The 20,207-nt window shown below is 43.2% G+C and overlaps 1 protein-coding gene across 3 annotated transcripts in view; it reads right to left on the minus strand.

Moving 5' to 3' along the window:
• The window catches only part of LOC137368949 (proteolipid protein DM beta), a 286,372-nt gene that overhangs the window by 33,941 nt on the left and 232,224 nt on the right, over positions 1 to 20,207 (minus strand). For all 3 annotated transcript variants that reach the window (XM_068029315.1, XM_068029316.1, XM_068029314.1), the window contains 2 exons: positions 14,294 to 14,486; positions 9,241 to 9,397 (listed from right to left, as the gene is read on the minus strand). In XM_068029315.1, the coding sequence (XP_067885416.1) occupies positions 9,241 to 9,397; positions 14,294 to 14,486 (350 nt within the window). The remainder of the gene's footprint in view (positions 1 to 9,240; positions 9,398 to 14,293; positions 14,487 to 20,207) is intronic.

The following is a 20,207-nucleotide window of genomic DNA, read 5'->3' on the forward strand; positions in this document are numbered from 1 at the left end:
GGTTGACTCTTAACTGCCCTCTGAAATGGCCTAGCAAGCCACTCAGGGGAATTAGGGATGGGCAACAAATGCTGGCTAGTGACGCCCACATCCCACGAAAGAATAAAAAAAAAAGCAGATAGGGTTAGAGTAAGTAGGGCAGGAGATTGCTCACAAGGAGAATAAACACTGGCTTGAACCAGTTGGGTTGAATGGACTGTTGCTGTGCATTCTATGTAATTTTATGCAATGTGTCTATCAGCAGAATATAAAGGACTATTTTTCTGACTGCATATGGAAATGTGAAGCAAAATAAGAGTTTATCAGTGGATGCTGGGTCGGTTGGGTCTATCATTCAGCTGTCAAAGCATATTTGCATACCACAGTGAAAGCAGAAATTAAGTAAATCCCGTTTTGCACGCATGTGTGGAGCGGATGCACTTAAGGAAAGGATGAACTTCTGCGTATCACATGAAATTGCCTGGCCTAACCCTCTCAGTATGTGCAGTTACCCAGTAATGACAGAACATCTGAAATTATGTGTTTCTTCACTGAGGAAAGAGTGGCCACGTCAGGTTTGATCAGGTATCACTCCATTTTATATTAATGTCAAGCTGAAAAATCAAGGTCTGAGAAAATAGCCGGGGGCTGACAAAAGGAGTTTGCTAAAACTACTAATAAGCAAATCAGTGGCGGATGAAACACACCATGGAGAAGTGCAAGGTAATATATAGGAAAGAAAGTTGGCTATCACACATATACAAAGAAGTACTTAAGGGCAAATTGGAAAACAATCTGGATGGTGACAAATCACTGTGGAGCAACAATAAAAGAAAGCACAGGGTGTTTAGTTATGTTGCGAGGCCAGTTGAGTATAGGTCAAGAGATATCCTGCTGAAGCTGGTCACATCACAATTAGACTATCATGCTCAGTTCTGGCCACCAAGCCATAAAGCCACAGAGAAAATTAAATTTACGAATTTAGGAATTTAGATTTATAAGAATGGTTCCAGGGATGGGGGACTTCAGTTATGTGGACAGATTGGAGAAGCTGGGGTTGTTCTTCTTAAAGAAGAGGACAGGAGATTTGATAGAGGTGGTCAAAATCATGAGGGGCCTAGACTGAATAGTTAGAAAGAAACTGTTCCCATTGGCGGAGGGTCGAGACCCAGAGGAAACTGACTTAAATTGATCGGTGACATGAGGAAAAACGTTTGCATGCAATGAGTGGTTATGATCTGGAATGCACTGCTTGAGAAGGTGGAGGAGTTTTACAAAGAACAAAGATAATCACAGCACAGGAACAGGCCCTTCGGCCCTCCAAGCCTGCGCCGATCCAGATCCTCTCTCTAAACATGTCGCCTATTTTCTAAGGTCCTGTATCCCTTTTCTTCCTGCCCATTCATGTATCTGTCTAGATACATCTTAAAAGACTCCATCGTGCCCGCATCTACCACCTCCGCTGGCAATGCGTTCCAGGTGCCCACCACCCTCTGCGTAAAGAACTTTCCACGCATATCCCCCCTAAACTTTTCCCCTTTCACTTTGAACTCGTGTCCTCTAGTAATTGAAACCCCCACTCTGGGAAAAAGCCTCTTGCTATCCACCCTGTCTATACCTCTCATGATTTTGTACACCTCAATCAGGTCCCCCCTCAACCTCCGTCTTTCTAATGAAAATAATCCTAATCTACTCAACCTCTCTTCATAGCTAGCGCCCTCCATACCAGGCAACATCCTGGTGAACCTCCTCTGCACCCTCTCCAAAGCATCCACATCCTTTTGATAATGTGGCGACCAGAACTGTACGCAGTATTCCAAATGTGGCCGAACCAAAGTCCTATACAACTGTAACATGACCTGCCAACTCTTGTACTCAATGCCTCGTCCGATGAAGGAAAGCATGCCGTATGCCTTCTTGACCACTCTATTTACCTGCGTTGCCACCTTCAGGGAACAGTGGACCTGAACACCCAAATCTCTCTGGACATCAATTTTCCCCAGGACTTTTCCATTTACTCTTGAATTGGATCTTCCAAAATGCATCACCTCGCATTTGCCCTGATTGAACTCCATCTGCCATTTCTCTGCCCAACTCTCCAATCTATCTATATTCTGCTGTATTCTCTGACAGTCCCCTTCACTATCTGCTACTCCACCAATCTTAGTGTCGTCTGCAAACTTGCTAATCAGTCCACCTATACTTTCCTCCAAATCATTAATGTATATCACAAACAACAGTGGTCCCAGCACGGATCCCTGTGGAACACCACTGGTCACATGTCTCCATTTTGAGAAACTCCCTTCTACTGCTACTCTCTGTCTCCTGTTGCCCAGCCAGTTCTTTATCCATCTAGCTAGTACACCTTGGACCCCAAGCGCCTTCACTTTCTCCATCAGCCTGCCATGGGGAACCTTATCAAACGCCTTACTGAAGTCCATGTATATGACATCGACAGCCCTTCCCTCATCAATCAACTTTGTCACTTCCTCAAAGAATTCTATTAAGTTGGTAAGACATGACCTTCCCTGCACAAAACCATGTTGCCTATCACTGATGAGCCCATTTTCTTCCAAATGGGAATAGATCCTATCCCTCAGTATCTTCTCCAGCAGCTTCCCTACCACTGACGTCAGGCTCACCGGTCTATAATTACCTGGATTATCCCTGCTACCCTTCTTAAACAAGGGGACAACATTAGCAATTCTCCAGTCCTCCGGGACCTCACCCGTGTTTAAGGATGCTGCAAAGATATCTGTTAAGGCCCCAGCTATTTCCTCTCTCGCTTCCCTCAGTAACCTGGGATAGATCCCATCCGGACCTGGGGACTTGTCCACCTTAATGCCCTTTAGAATACCCAACACTTCCTCCCTCCTTATGCCGACTTGACCTAGAGTAATCAAACATCTGTTCCTAACCTCAACATCCGTCATGTCCCTCTCCTCGGTGAATACCGATGCAAAGTACTCGTTTAGAATCTCACCCATTTTCTCTGAGTCCAAGCATAACATTCCTCCTTTGTCCTTTAGTGGGCCAATCCTTTCTCTAGTTACCCTCTTTCTCCTTATATATGAATAAAAGGCTTTGGGATTTTCCTTAACCCTGTTTACTAAAGATATTTCATGACCCCTTTTAGCCCTCTTAATTCCTCGTTTCAGATTGGTCCTACATTCCCGATATTCTTTCAAAGCTTCGTCTTTCATCAGCCGCCTAGACCTTATGTATGCTTCCTTTTTCCTCTTAGCTAGTCTCACAATTTCACCTGTCATCCATGGTTCCCTAATCTTGCCATTTCTATCCCTCATTTTCACAGGAACATGTCTCTCCTGCACGCTAATCAACCTCTCTTTAAAAGCCTCCCACATATCACATGTGGATTTACCTTCAAACAGCTGCTCCCAATCTACATTTCCCAGCTCCTGCCGAATTTTGGTATAGTTGGCCTTCCCCCAATTTAGCACTCTTCCTTTAGGACCACTCTCGTCTTTGTCCATGAGTATTTTAAAGCTTACGGAATTGTGATCACTATTCCCAAAGTAGTCCCCTACTGAAACTTCAACAACCTGGCCGGGCTCATTCCCCAACACCAGGTCCAGTATGGCCCCTTCCCGAGTTGGACTATTTACATACTGCTCTAGAAAACCCTCCTGGATGCTCCTTACAAATTCTGCTCCATCTGGACCTCTAACACTAAGCGAATCCCAGTCAATGTTGGGAAAATTAAAATCTCCTATCACCACCACCCTGTTGCTCCTACATCTTTCCATAATCTGTTTACATATTTGTACCTCTATCTCACGCTCGCTGTTGGGAGGCCTGTAGTACAGCCCCAACATTGTTACCACACCCTTCCTATTTCTGAGTTCTGTCCATATTGCCTCACTGCTCGAGTCCTCCATAGTGCCCTCCTTCAGCACAGCTGTGATATCCTCTTTGACCAGTAATGCAACTCCTCCACCCCTTTTACCTCCCTCTCTATCCCGCCTGAAGCATCGATATCCTGGGATATTTAGTTGCCAATCATGCCCTTCCCTCAACCAAGTCTCAGTCATAGCAATAACATCATACTCCCAGGTACTAATCCAAGCCCTAAGTTCATCTGCCTTACCTACTACACTTCTTGCATTAAAACAAATGCACCTCAGACCACCAGTCCCTTTATATTCATCATCTGCTCCCTGCCTGCTCTTCCCCTTAGTCACACTGACTTCATTATCTAGTTCCTTACAGGCTTTTGTTACTACCTCCTTACTGTCAACTGACCTCAATTGGTTCCCATCCCCCTGCCACATTAGTTTAAACCCTCCCCAACAGCGTTAGCAAAAGCACCTCCAAGGACATTGGTTCCAGTCCTGCCCAGGTGTAGACCGTCCAATTTGTAATAGTCCCACCTCCCCCAGAACCGGTCCCAATGTCCCAAAAATCTGAACCCCTCCTTCCTGCACCATCTCTCAAGCCACGCATTCATCCTGACTATTCTTTCATTTTTACTCTGACTATCACGTGGCACTGGTAGTAATCCTGAGATTACTACCTCTGAGGTCCTACTTTTTAACTTGGCTCCTAACTCCCTAAACTCTGCTTGTAAGACCTCATCCCGTTTTTTACCTATATCATTAGTGCCTATGTGCACAATGACAACTGGCTGTTCACCCTCCCCCTTTAGAATGTTCTGCAGCCGATCTGAGACATCCCTGACCCGTGCACCTGGGAGGCAACATACCATTCGGGAGCCTCGTTTTCGACCACAGAACCGCCTATCTACTCCCCTTATAATCGAATCCCCTACGACTATAGCCCTTCCACTCTTTTTCCCGCCCTTCTGAACAGCAGAGCCAGCCACGGTGCCATGGACCTGGCTACTGCTGCCTTCCCCTGGTGAGCCATCTCCCTCAACAGTATCCAAAACGGTATACTTGTTTTGGAGGGAGATGACCGCAGGGGACTCCTGCGCTGCCTTCCTGATCTTTCTCTGCCTTTTGGTCACCCATTCCCTTTCTCCCTCAGCAATCCTAATCTGCGGTGTGACCAATTCACTAAACGTGCTATCCACGACCTCCTCAGCATCGCGCATGCTCCAAAGTGAGTCCATCCGCAGCTCGAGAGCCGTCATGCGGTCTAACAAGAGCAAGGGGATTCCAGAGCTTAGGTCACATACTGAAGACACAGCTACAAAAAGTGAAACAAAGAAAATCAGGGATGTGGAAGAGGTCAGAATTGGTGGAGTGCAGAGATCTTGAAGGGTCGTAGGGCTGTAGGAGGTTACAGAGATAGAGAGGGGATGGGAGGGAGGGGGGGGTGCCAGGCCATGGAGGGATTTGAAGACATGGATGAAAATGAGAAAACGGTAAAGTCTGCCCTTTTGCTGTGCCGGTTCAGTTACTTTTATTGTCGATGACAATAAAGTGTAAACAAATGACCAACTGAGGAATGGATCAATTTGGGGCTACCATCATCACTGCAATTCTCAGAGCATACGGCGAGGTATCAAACTGGCAAAACACTACTCCATATCATCATGCATGCACACTGTAGTACTATCATGACAGGTTTTGCACTGATGCACCCTCTGCAACATTTATTGCTTTAGCTGTCTTATTGGCAACCTTGCTTTTGCATTTTTAAACAGCAAGAGGCTTTTGTTGAAGGAGTCCTTACACAGTTTCATGCTCTTAACCGCAATCTATAGCATGTATTGATTAGTAAGTGATTTAAAAAAGCTGCTGTTTAACTATGGTATGTCAACAGAATAGCCGATCGATTCTGCATCTGCAAGTGGGAGTAGCAATAATGTGAGGTTTAACGTGAAAGAGGGTTTGAATAATATCATGATAAAACACAGATGGATGTCATTCAACCCCTCGTGCCTGTGCCAGGGCTGAACGATGGCAACGATTTTCCCTTTGGCAGGTGACAATAGTGTTACTGCTGGCAATGCCAGTCGACAATCTGCCACCACCTGGTTGTTACTTTAGATTTTCACCGCATCGTTACAACAGTGTGAACAATGCATGTCTACATTTTATGCCTCAAGGCAGTAATCGTTTGAGGGTGCCAGACTGCAGCTAGTAGTCTTCTCTCCTGGGATTCTGTTTTTGTTTTGTTTTATTTGTTACAAGGCAGAATGGTTTGAGTTCCTGCTTGTAGAAAACAGAGCTCTGCTGATACGAACTGAATGAGCAATGACATGAGCACAAGTTCGGCTCGCACAGCATTTTAATGGCAGCTTTCTACCAGACTATACCAATAGTAGCACATGCTAACAGAAGAGGAAAACCTGGAAAGTCCATGTTCGTATTGCTGACTCCTCACTACTTATCCAAGTTCTATCATTGATTGTGCTAGGAGAGTAAAAGAGATTTCGCCTATTTTAGGTTATCCAACCAGAAACATCGCAGTTTCCCCCTTTCCCATTGCAGGATCCAGCTGTTTCTTAAGTGACTCCATGATTTTCACTTTTATTACTCCATTGAGATGTCCTTTCCATGTGTAAATCAGTCTGTGTGAGGACCTTCCTGATCTCAATGTTACATTTTTCATTAACTAGTTTCAACTTTGTGTCCTTTTCCCCTGTTCGCACAATGTGGCTTCAAATAATTTTCTAGATCTACCTTTTCCAAACTGTTTACAAACCTCCAAAACTCACTTCTCAGCTGTAGCATTCTGGACTTAAAAAGAATTTTTCCAGTCTTTACTCATACCTCAGCGTACAGACGGTAAGTGGATAATTTTAACTAACTCTCCCATTAAGGAACTGATGGGATCAAGTGGAATAGCAGTTTTACACCCCACCTAATATTGACTTTAATGGAGAGTAAGTCAGGCAGGATGTATAACCAGCACTACACCCGATTCCATCAGTCTGCCAATGTGTGAATTACAATCAAATTGCCCACTTGGGGTCAGCTTTGTAGCTCTTCTCTGAACCAGCTCAAACGTTTGCGTCTCAGTGACCACGCCTGGAGTACGAGTGAGGCTTGACAGGGTGCTGTACAGTTCTACATAACTTCCTTCAACATTCACTTTTAACACCCAATCTTCTCTTCTGGTGTGTAATTTTTGCATTCCCATCATACTCGGAGGGTTTTGCCAGAGGAAGAAACTATTCAAAGGCTTTGTAAATGCGTTTATGTTAATGTTTCTACACCTCCTGCCTCAATTTCCTGTTTTCTCCCTCGTGGAGGTCCAAGTCAGTGAAACTTGGTATTTACAGCCACTGTTTCCAGGGTCAGTAGAAAGATTCTCGGGGTTAGAGGCGGCTGCTTTTGGACAGTGACCAGAAGGTCCCAGAGACAATGGCCAATACTCCTCACACTGGTCTCTGAAGCCAGTAGCGGATATTAGGTTTCAACTTCTGTTTCCATGTTCATCGCCATGGCATCGTTTCACACCTGAAGTATGTTGGACGAATTGCAGTGGGTTGAAGCAGAAAATGGAGGTGGGATCAGCTTAAGCAGAGCACGATTTAGACGACTTGCACCCAGATGAGAAAGAGATGAGTGAAATTGTCCCAGAACCATTTTGGCGGCATACTTTAGAATTCTTTTTGTTCTGTTGATTGTTGCTTTGAAGTCTTAGACCATATGTTGTACCTTATTCTACTAAAACTTCAAGGCCGTGAAATTCAATAAGGCCATAAAATTCTTACCGTCACCTCCAAGCCTCACACTATCCTGACTTTTTTTTAGAAAGAATTTATTTATTCATTCTCAGGATGTGGGCGACTCAGGCAATGCAAGCATTTATTGCCCATCCCTAATTGCTCCTGAGAAAGTGGTGGTGGTGGTGAGCTGCCTTCTTGAAATGATGCAGTGCGTGTTGTGAAGGTACCTTCACAGTGCTGTTAGGGAGAAGGTTCCAGGCTTTTAATCTAGCAAAGATGAATGAACAGCAATATATTTCCAAGTCAGGATGCTGTGTGGCTTAGAGGGGCAATTGGGGTTGGTGGTGCTCCCATGCTCCTACGGCCCTTGTCCTTCTAGGCGATAGAGGTTGTGGGTTTGGTAGTTGCTGTTGAAGAAGTAGTGAGTTGCTACAGAGCATCTTGTAGATGGTACACACTGCTGCCACTGTGTGATGGTGGTGGAGGGACACAGTGGATGCGGTGCTGATCATGCTGACTTCTTTGTTCTGGATGGTGTTTTGAGTGATGGAGTTGCACTCACCCAGGCAAGTGAAGTGTATTCCATCGCACTCCTATTTGTGCCTTGTAGATGGTGGATGGGCTTTCAGGAGTTAGGAGGTGAGTCACTCTGTGCAAAAAATCCAACCTCTAACCTGCTCTTGTAGCCACAATATTTATGTGGCTGGTTCAGTTAAGTTTCTGATCAATGGTAATACCCACGATGTTGATGGTAGAAGATTCAAAAATGGTAATGCTATTAAGTGCCAAGGGGAGATAAGTAGACTCCCTCTTGTTGGAGATAGTCATTGCCTGGCAATTATGTGGTGCAAAGGTTACTTTCCATCTATAATCCCAAGCCTAAATGTTGTCCAGGTCTTGCTTCATTATCTGAGGAATTGCGAATTGAACTGAACACTGTACCAACATCAGCGCACATCCCCATTTCTGACCTTATGATGGAGGGAAGGTTACTGATCATAGTTAAAGATGGTGAGCCGAGGACACTACCCTGAGGAACTCCTGCAGCAATGTCCTGGGGCTTAGTTGCTTGGCCTCCAACAACCACAAACATCTTCCTTTGTTCTAGGTATGACTCCAGCCATTGGAGAATTTTGTTCCTGATTCCCATTAACTTCAGTTCTAGGAAGGCTATTTAATGCTATACACTGTCAAATGCTGCCTTGATGTCAAGGGCAGTCACTCTCACCTCACCTCTGGAGTTCAGCTTTTTTTCCATGTTTGGACCAAGGCTGTAATGAGGTGTGGAGGCAAGTGCTCCAGGCACAACCAGACTTGGACATATATCACTACTCCTTCATGGCCACTGGGTCAAAATCGTGGAACTCCCTACCTGACAGTACTGTAAGAGTACCTTCACCACACTGCTGTGGTTCAAGCAGTTCAAGTACTCACCATCATCTTCTCGGGGCAATGAATAATGGCATTATTAGCAATGCCCATATACGCAGAATGAATTAAAAATATTGGTGGCAGATAGAAAATTAAATTAGCCAATGCTGACAGGGAAGGCTCTTAACTGAAGAAAGCATAGGATGTGATTTACACTCGACTAGCATTCAATTGCGTTCAGTATGGACCTACACTAAGGCAGCAAACAATGAAATAATATTACATACCCAGCCACTAACGCAGCGGCCACAGGTGGTGATTTTGAAGTCTCCATAGAGATCCTTAATGGCACCAGTTGTGAAAAATCCTTCTACCATCAGTAAAATGCCATAGACAAAGAAGGCAGCTGCCACACCGTAGATTACGTACTTGAAGATATCAATCCTGTAGGGTCAAATTTACAAGTATCAATTTACAAACAATACCATGGATGAGCAGTACGTACAGATTTGTAACACCATCAGGGACATGTTCTATCATGTACCACTCTCGTACTTAGTTTCAATTTTCTTGTCTTAGTATTTTTTAAAAAAAGAATGAAAATAATCAATGTGAGTGCATCAAATGATTTAGGCCGTACTTTACCCCTTTGCCTTTGCAGGTATTTTTCCCCAGGGCAGAATTCCCTTTTAATTAGTGCAGAAGTTAGGAAGCTAATATCTAAGTCCGGAGATATGTTCCTTTCAGTTTGGAATGGTGAGTTATTCTGTCGGTCCCCCAGTTCGAGTTCCGACAGGGAAATAGAAGCAAAACTTGTTTAAAAGCTGTGTGCACTTGATACCCATTAAAAATGGCCTTTATTTCTGAAGATCAAAATGGGACCTTTTCATTTCTCATACTGATTTAGGGAAGTTATTCAGGTAGGTGGGTGGAGGCAGGGGAAAACATTCTTCATTTCCCATTGGAATCAGATTGGCAAAAACCACTGCCTCTCAAAATTTTTCTTCACATCCGTCAAAAATATTACCAGTGCTGGGAAGATCCACTATTACCCCACATCCTCAGCACTGCAGCTGGAGCCATTTACAGCACAGAAGATGGCCATTTGGCCCATTGAATCCATGACAGCTCTCCGTAGAGGAATCCAGTCTGTCCCAGTAGCCCTGCAAGTTTATTTCCTTCCAGTGCCCAACCAATTTCCTTTTGAAATCATTCATCGTCTCTGCTTCCACCACCCTGGTAGGCAGTGAGTTCCAGGTCATTACCACTCACGGCTTAAAAAAAGTTCTTTCTCATGTCTCCACTGCATCTCTAGCCCGAAATCTTACATCTGTGTCTCCTAATCCTTGTATCATCAGCTAAAGGGAACAGTTTTACTTTGTCCACCTTATCCAAGTCTTGTATACCTCTATCAAATCTCCCCTCAATCTCCTTTGGTCCAGGGAGAACAACCTCAGCTTTTCCAACCTATCCTTGTCGCTAAAATCCCTCATCTTGTAAGTCTTCTCTGCACCCTCTCAAGACCATTGCATCCTTTCTAAAGTGTGGTAACCAAAACTGGATGCAATGCTCTAGTTGTGGCTTAAACAGAGTTTTATAAAGGTTCAGCATAACTTCCCTGCTTTTGTGCTCATTACTTTTACTTATGAAGCCCAAGATCCCATACACTTTGCTGATCATTCTTTCAATATGTCCTGCCATCTTCAAAGATCAATGCACAGGCACCCCCAGGTCCCTTCGTCCCTGTACACTCTTTAGAAATATGCCATTAAGTCTATATGGCCTCTCCCAATCCCTTCTGCCAAAATGCATCACGTCACACTTGCCTGTTTTAAATTCCAATTGCCATTTGTCTTCCATTCTGCTAGCCTATGTCCTGTTGCAGTCAATTTGTATCACTCTCATTGTTTGCTAGTCCTCCAAGTTTGGTATCATCGGCAAATTTTGAAATGTTACTCTGTATTCCAAGATCCATTCATTTATATATATAAATGAAAAGTAGTGATCCTAGCATTGAATAGGTTTACTGTGCCTTCATCAAAAGACTGTAGCCCACTCCGTCCCCTCTGAAACACTCTTTCTCTGACACATACAGAAAATTGTTATTTCACATATAATGAGTGGAAAGTCATGTGAGCTACAAATTCTCACTATGGATTCCCGTCATGGGAAGCAGTAAATCATAAACCCCCTACCTAAGAGCACTTTGGGTGTACCTTCACCACACGGATTGCAGCGGTTCAAAAAGGTGACTCACAACCACCTTCTCAAGAGCAACAAGGGATGGGCAATAAATGCTGGCCTTGCCAGCAACACTTACATTCCATGAATGAATTATTAAAATGTTTTTTTTTTAAACCCACTGATAAACTAGGTCCATTCAAACCCACATAAGACTGGTTCTTTCAAGAAACACATCAAAGTGTTCAGTCATCCATAAAAATGAAATACCATCTCATTAAAATACATCAGCGAAAGGAACTGAGGGAAACAACACATACATTGATCAGAGGTTGCTCCTGTACTGTTACTTGTTTCAATATCCAAGGCAGCTCTGCAAATTTGACTAGCTCATTTGCAACATTTGTTTTGGACACATGGAAAAGAGTTTAATAACATTATTAACCTTAAAGTAATTCAAGTTAAGGTTTCCTTTTCACAAAATTATATTTAATGCATAAGAATATGTACACCATCTTTCACTTTACCTTCTATAATATACGAACAGGAATAGGCTATTCAGCCCCTCAAGCCTGTTCTGCAATGGTTGTTGATAAGTAACTTAACTCCATTTACCTGCCTTGGTTCTATAACCATTAATGCTCTTGCCAAACAAAAATCTATCAGTCTCAGTTTAGAAATTTTCCATTGAGCTAGCCTTGCTCTTCTTTAAATAAGTATTGTGACTTTGTGGCGTTGTGACTTCAACCACCAGAAAGGGTTTAACATCTCACCTAGAGAAAACCACCTCTGATACTGCAGGACTCTTTCAGTCCTACACTGAAGTACCAGCAAGTTCTGGGGTGGGGCCTTGCACCCATAACCTTCTGCTAAGCTCAATTTCAGAAATAAATTAATTTGACTACAAGTAGCATAGTATGTTTGTATTCCTAGTCTGCACTCTAAAGTACCTAACTGGGAACCTGACCATGTCCTTTGTTAAACAGATTTAAAGTGTACTTGGAAAGATTCAGTTTGTGACAAAGAATTGTAAACATCAAGATCAAATCATTGGAATGTACAATCAATGAGCATAAAATGTCATAAGCCAGACAATAATGTTCCTCCAGTGCTTTGCTTCTGCCAACCTGTTTTAGAACTGGCAATTGATAGTTTGAATTCCCATGGATGGCTAGAAAGAGCATCCAAGAATCAATTCAACTGTGTTAAGATAAAAACTTTCACAAAGTAGGTGATAGACGATAGGTCCAGACTTTTCAATTATGCTACACATGGTATACACAGATAATTCTTGCTATTATGTTACAGATATATATAAAGCTCTGGTTCATCGAGGTGTTTAAGATGATTATAGGAGTTGAAAGGGTAGTTAAAGAGAAACTATTTCCTCTGGTGGGGGAGTCCCAAACAAGGGGGCATAACCTTAAATTAGAGCTAGGTCGTTCAGAGGTGATGTGAGGAAGTATTTCTTCACACAATAAGTTAGTGGAGAAATGAAACTCTCTCTCCCAAAAAAGCTGTTGAGACTAGGGATCAATTAAAAATTTCCAAATTGAGATTGATAGATTTTAGTTAGGCAAGGATATTAAGGTACACAGAACCAAGGCAGATAAATGGAATTAACTTGCAGACCTGCTGTGATCTAATTAATTGGCAGAACAGGATCAAGGGGCTGAATGGCCTACTCCTGTTCCTAGTGCATCATACAATAATACAGATTTAACAATGCTAAGTCCACATGGTGGATGAGAGTAACACCTTTCAAAGCAGTTTGCTCCTCGTGGACTATATCTTTACAACACTGCACTTGTTTTACTTGAAAAAGTGTGGAAAGTAATACTTTCCTATTGCCTAATAGTACTTTTGTTCAAAGGCAGAAGGAAATTTGAACTCTCATTCTGGTTCCCTTGCCAGTAGCGAAACTACAGAAACCAACGTCTCTAATATCATTAGGTCTTTGTTTTGTATGATAGAGTAATCCTCTCACCCATCTTTCATGCTTTTCTGATACTTCAGTTAGGAGTTCTAAGTTGAAGACTTCTTCACAGATACCATTCATGCAATGGTCTTGATTGATATATATATATATATTATATGCTAACCTCGGAAAGCCCATGTATAACAAACAGTCAAGACTTTGGTTCACATTCACTCCATTTTTAAGGCCATTTTTCTTTTCCCCTTCCTCTCGTAAAGGCACGGACTACTGTTGAGGAGACAATTCCACAGGGACCAGGTGCCCTCTGCTACCTTATGCTTCAAACTATTCTTCACACGGGGTGTCTTAATAGTGATCAACAGCTATTCAACAAAACAACGATCTCATGACCCCAATCCTATTCTTGCACAAAGTCCACGCTATCTGAAAGGGGTGAAGAACAGTGGTCAGAAGCAGCAAACCTGAACGATTTCCCATCTCACGGACTACGAGCATTCAGTACCTGGTTACTAGCTTGGCAGAGATCAACTAAACCTGCAAATCAAACATGGGACCTACTGGTCTGTAATGCTTTGATAAGTCTTCAGCTATTTGACACAACATTGCAGTTTGTGGTATAATCTTGCCCCAAACTGGACAGTTGAAATAAATAAAAGGATTTTTAGTGCAAACTAATCTTAAGACAATATTACTTAACCTTTAGAGAAATCGACTGCTTAAAGTTTGGGATAAAACTGAAATGTATTAATGAAGGAGAAACAATGAGACTTGCATTTTGGTAGCCCCTTTCATGATTATGGGGCATCCCAAAGCTGTTTACAGCAAACTGAGCACTTTCAAAGTGTAGTCACTGCTGGAATGAGCAGTTAATATATTCCAGTGATGTTGGTTGAGGGATAAATCCCAGGACACCAGGTGGAACTTCCTTTTCTTCTTTGAAATAGTGCCATGGGATCTTTTGCATCTGCCTGAAAGGGCAGACTGGGTCTTGGGTCAACATCTCATCCAAAAGACTGCCCCTCCATACTGCAGCATGCCCTCAGTATTGCACTAGAGTCAGCATGAATTATGTGCTCAAGTTTCAGGGGAAAGACTTAAACCTGTAACCTTTGTAACTCAGAGGCAAGAGTACTACCAATTGAGCCACAACTGATACAGCTGAGACTGTAGGCCACACCAAGGCCTGTGAACGAGAATGGACAATAAGTAGAATTACTTACATAGTGAAAACGTCTATGGTGTCTCCAGCACCTCTTACCACCTCAAAGTTATTCTGCAGGATTGTGACTGTTCCAGAGAGAGCTTCATGACCACAGCCACAGAACAGTGCCACACCAGCATACAGTAGGATGGTGGCGATCAGAGATGCATAGGGAATACCGCCCAGACACTTGATGCAACACTCAAAGCACCCTGAAAAAACAAAATAAAAACAAATTGACCTTCAAGATGTTATATTTATATTTATCTAACAACTCTTAAGTATACAGCATGAATGAAAATGTAAGGCAAGGTGACTTAAGTTTGAATTGTGCACAACTTTCTTCCCTATTTTCAGTGACATTACTGCTAATGATTCAATCCCAAAATAAAACATTTAAAAAAGAAAACCCCACAATTTCACTCCCTCCTGTCTTATCCAATCTAATAATGTAGTAACAGTTAATCCTATTAACGGTGACATCACAGTTTCTTTTCAAGACAGAAACTCCTACCTGCAAACAACAGATAAAATATTGTTTACTTGATCTGTCCATTGAGTGATTTATTAAGTCCTCCATTAACAGTACATTTAAAAACTGTAAACAGCACTATTCTCAAGAGACACGTTTTAAGACTGGCAATGAGAAAGCTTCCATTAGGTTGGGACTGGTTGGGCCCGGACTGATTTCCTCTCTTGGGCCTCTCTGTTTCACTACCCTGCTTGTCCAACTCTACACAGAAGGATGTCTGGCTTCTCGATTTCCACACCATTTATATTGTCTTATCTCCTCTTGTGGAAAGCTCAAGTTAGTCCAAAGCTTAGAGTTGTGTGTCTGTCCTCCAATCTCATTTAACATCATACAAAGAAAAATAAAAAATAAATTGCCGTGTACATATTGGCTTCCTCATTTTCCTAAATAACAAGAGTGACGACACTTCGAAAAGTGTTTTGGGATGTCTAGAGGATGTGAAAGGCACTTTGCAAATGCAAGTTCTTTCTTTATTGTTACCTACGATGGAGAATACAATGTGGGTTTAACAGCACAAATAGCAATGACTTATATGGAATCTCCTTTCGAGACCATAGCCAGAAATTTACTTGAAGTTGCTGCTGCTCCACTTCCATAACTTCACTGAAAGTACAATGTAAACCCTGTTTATGAGTGTAAATGTAGGAAATTCCCAGCCTATAATGACAACATTGTGCTTTTGATTTGTTTTTCTGATGCCATGGATAACTGAGATCTAAAGTGTGTACTGTTCTACCCTAAGATCATAAGAAATAGGAGTAGAAGTAGGTCATTAGGCTTCTCGAGCCTGTTGCACCATTCAATAAGATCATGACCGATCTAATTATTACATTAACTCCACTTTCTTGCCTGCCCTCCCATAACCCTTGATTTTAGTCAAAAATCAGTCTAACTCAGCCTGCAATATATTCAATGACCCAGCCTCCACTGCTCTTTTGAGAAGAGAATTCCAAAGATTAATGACCCTCTGAGAGAAGAAGGATTCAAAGCCAAGTTAATAGATGGGACACAACACCACTTCATCAAGTTAAGCAATAATTCAAATCAGATTGTGTAACAATGGCCCCACATTCAAAGACATCGTATGAACACAACAGGGGAGAGCATCTATGGTCACCTGACCAAAATCAGACCTGATAATGTATTTTTTTCCTGAAAAAAGAGACTTCTCTGAAAGGCAGGACAGAAAGCCAGGAAGCTGGAAAACCCATTCCAGCCAAGAAGACACTGCCTGCAACATCTTTAAACTGCAGAGGCAGGGATACTGCAGGGTGACCTTGAAAACTCCCCACCTGAGAAATCAGAACAGGATTCTCGTCACTGACTTTGACTGAATATTAACCAATGGAGTCTGCAATACTTCAGTGAACTAAGAAAAGGATCACCAGACCTGCACCACTGTTAAAAGGTTACTCCCAGAAAACCATGAAGGTTTCAAGGTGAACTCTTTTTACAACAATCAGACTTAAATGCACGCTATCCCCTAATCTCTGTCTCTTGTGTGCATGCAAGTGTGTGCAGATGTGAATGGGTGAGGTTGCGATATTTTTCAGATATTGTTTATTAAATAATTTATCTCTCTTTTAATCCTATGAGAAAATCTGTTGTTTGGCCATTTATTTGACCTCTAAAACACCCAGGGACTAAAAAAAAATATATTTTTTAAAACACTGTCTACAATCAGTTTAGAGGAAGTCACCCACATATCTCCCCACCCCCCACCCCCGTCCGTAACACTGTACCTGCATGCTAATTTTTTGTGATCCATGCACAAAATAATTGACAATCTAGTGGTGCGAGACCCCTTGGGGACGAGCGACCATAATATGATAGAATTCTTCATCAAGATGGAGAGTGACATAGTAGATTCTGAGACTAGGGTCCTGAATCTTATAGTAAAGGAAACTGCGAAGATATGAGGCGCGAGTTGGCCACGACGGACTGGGAAACGTTACTTAAAGAGATGACGGTGGATAGGCAATGGAAAACAGTTATGGATGAACTGCAACAATTGTTTATCCCTGTCTGGCGCAAAAGTAAAACGGGAAAGGTAGCCAAACCATGGCTTACAACGGAAATTAGAGATAGCATTAGATCCAAGGAAGAGGCAGATAAATTTGCCAGGAAAAATAACAGACCTGAGGATTGGGAGCAGTTTAGAATTCAGCAAAGGAGGACCAAGGGATTGATTAAGAAGGGGAAAATAGAGTACGAGAGCAAGCTTGTGGGGAACATAAAAGCTGACTGTAAAGGTTTCTATAGGTATGTGAAGAGAAAAAGATTGGTGAAGACAGAAACAGGGGAATCTATTATGGGGAACAAAGAAATGGCTGACCAACTAAATGCATACTTTGGTTCTGTCTTCACAAAGGAGGACACAAATATCATACCAGAAATGTGGGGGAACACAGGGCTTAGTGAGAGAGAGGAACTGAAGGAAATCAGTATTAGTACAGAAATGGTGTTGGGGAAATTGATGGGATTGAAGGCCAATAAATCCCCAGGGCCTGATGGTCTGCATCCCAGAGTACTTAAGGAAGTGACCCTAGAAATAGTGGATGCATTGGTGGTCATCTTCCAAGATTCTATAGACTCTGGAACAGTTCCTACAAATTGGAGGGTTGCTAATGTAACCCCACTATTTAAAAAGGGAGGTAGAGAAAAAGCAGGGAATTATAGGCCTGATGTCGGTAGTGGGGAAAATTCTAGAGTCCATTATCAAAGATTTTATAGCAGAGCACTTAGAGAACAGTGATAGAATCGGGCAGAGTCAGCATGGATTTATAAAAGAGAAATCATGCTTGACAAATCTACTAGAATTCTTCGAGGATGTAACTAGTAGAGTTGATGAGGGGGAGCCAGTGGATGTGGTTTATTTGGACTTTCAGAAGGCTTTCGAAAGTCCCATATAAGAGATTAGCATGTAAAATTAAAGCGCATGGGATTGGGGGTAGTGTATTGCGATGGATAGAAAATTGGTTGGCACACAGGAAACAAAGAGTAGGGATAAATGGGTCTTTTTCCGAATGGCAGGCAGTGACTAGTGGGGTATCACAGTGATCGATGCAAGGACCCCAGCTATTCACAATATATATTAACAATTTAGACGAGGGAACTAAATGTAATATCTCCAAATTTGCAGATGACACAAAACTGGGTGGGAGGGTGAGTTGTGAGGAGGATGCAGAGAGGCTTCAGGGTGATTTGGACAAGTTGAGTGAGTGGGCTAATGCATTCCAGATGCAGTATAATGTGGATAAATGTGAGGTTATCCACTTTGGTAGCAAAAACAGGAAGGCAGATTATTATCTGAACAGCTATAAACAGAGAGGGGGGAATATGCAACGAGACCTGGGTGTTCTCGTACACCAGTCGCTGAAGGTAAGCATGCAGGTGCAACAGGTGGTAAAAAAGGCAAATGGTATGTTGGCCTTCATAGAGTCGTTAAGCATAGAAACAGGCCCTTCGGCCCACCACGTCCATGCCGACCATAATGCCTATCTATACTAATCCCACCTGACTGCATTAATTCCATATCCCTCTATGCCTTGCTCATTCAAGTACCTGTCCAGATGCCTCTTAAATGTCGCTACTGTTCCTGCCTCCACCACCTCCTCAGGCAGCTCATTCCAGATACTCACTATTCTTTGTGTGAAAAATTTACCCCTTTGATCCCCTTTAAACCTTCTCCCTCTCACCTTAAATCTATGCCCTCTTGTTTTAGTCACCCCTACCATGGTAAACAGACTCTGGCTATCTACCCTATCTATGCCTCTCATAATTTTATATACCTCCATCATGTCCCCTCTCAGCCTCCTTTGCTCCAGGGAAAACAGACCCTGCCTATCCAATCTCTCTTTATAACTCAAGCCCTCCAAACCAGGCAACATCCTTGTGAATCTTTTCTGCAGCCTCTCTAGCTTAATCACATCTTTCCTGTAGTGCAGCAACCAGAACTGCACACAGTACTCCAAATGCAGCCTAACCAAGGTTATGTACAACTGTAACATGCCATCCCAACTCTTGTACGCAATGCCTCGGCCGACGAAGGCAAGCATGCCATACGCCTTCTTCACCACCCTGTCTACCTGTGTTGCCACTTTCAGGGAACTATGTACTTGTACCCCAAGATCTCTCTGCTCAACAACACTCCCCAGGGCCCTGCCATTCACTGTATATGTCCTGCCCTGGTTTAACTTCCCAAAATACATCACTTCGCACTTGTCTGCGTTAAATTCCATTTGCCAATCCTTTGCCCACTTTCCCAATTTATCTATATCATGTTGTAACCTTAGACAACCTTCCTCACTGTCCACTATACCACCAATTTTGGTGTCAGCTGCAAACTTACTAATCATGCTCCCTACATTCACATCCAAGTCATTAATATATATGGCAAACAACAGAGGGCCAAGCACCGATCCCTGCGGCACACCACTGGTCACCGGCCTCCAATCTGAAAAACAACCCTCCACTACCACCCTCTACCTTCTATCACCAAGCCAATTTTGTATCCAATTTGCATGTGTACTCTGTTCACATGTCTATTCACATGTGTATGATAGAGCTCTCTTGTAAACTTGTTACTTCACAATAAAGTACCCAATATTTAACTAAAATTCAGCTCAAGATTGTTTGGTACGTGCCCCCGCTGCCATTTTACCAGCAGTGGGGGCAGGTTAAAAACAGCTTGCCTGCCCCAAGCTAATTGAGGCCCTTAAGTGGTCAATTAATTGTCACTTAAGGGCCTCCTTCCATCAGCGCTACATTTTACCAGCAGCTGCCAGGCACTTATCCACCTGGGGAGGCTGCCCACTTAAACCTGGCAGCCTCCTCGCTGGCTGTTGGGGCCATCCTGATTGGGCTCCCTGTGCCCCATGGAAGGCCCCCCGAGGCACAAGCCAACCCTGCTGAAGCACCTCCCCCCACCTTCCTAATCAACCCAGACCCCCTCGCCAGGGCCCAGCTAGTTTTCCCTGGCGAGGGAAGACCCCACTCACCTTTTGGTGCCAGTGTCCATGATCCTCTTCTTGTAGGGTGCAGTCCCAGTAGTGGCCATCGTTCCCGGTGGCACTGCTGGGACTGAGGAGCTGCCGGCCCCCTGATTGGCTGGCAGTTCCTGGAGGCAGGTCTTCCTGACTCAGAGGGGCAATGCCCAGGGCCAATTAAGAGCCAGGGCCACGCAAAATCGCAGCAAGGCTTTCAGGCCTGGCTGAGGTGAGCTCGCCCCTGACTTTTCAGTCAGTGGGTGGAGCTTCTACCTCCACATAAAATCCAAGCTTGCTGTCAACAATGTCAAAGACATGTGGTGATGATGCAAAGTTTTCATACCTGCACTCCAACGTTAGTGCTCTCATGCAGTTGATTTGTGAACCATTGTACCAAGTAAGTCTTGCCTTTA

This window comes from Heterodontus francisci, chromosome 4 (genome assembly GCF_036365525.1).
Source record: "Heterodontus francisci isolate sHetFra1 chromosome 4, sHetFra1.hap1, whole genome shotgun sequence".
Taxonomy (NCBI): Eukaryota; Metazoa; Chordata; class Chondrichthyes; order Heterodontiformes; family Heterodontidae; genus Heterodontus; species Heterodontus francisci.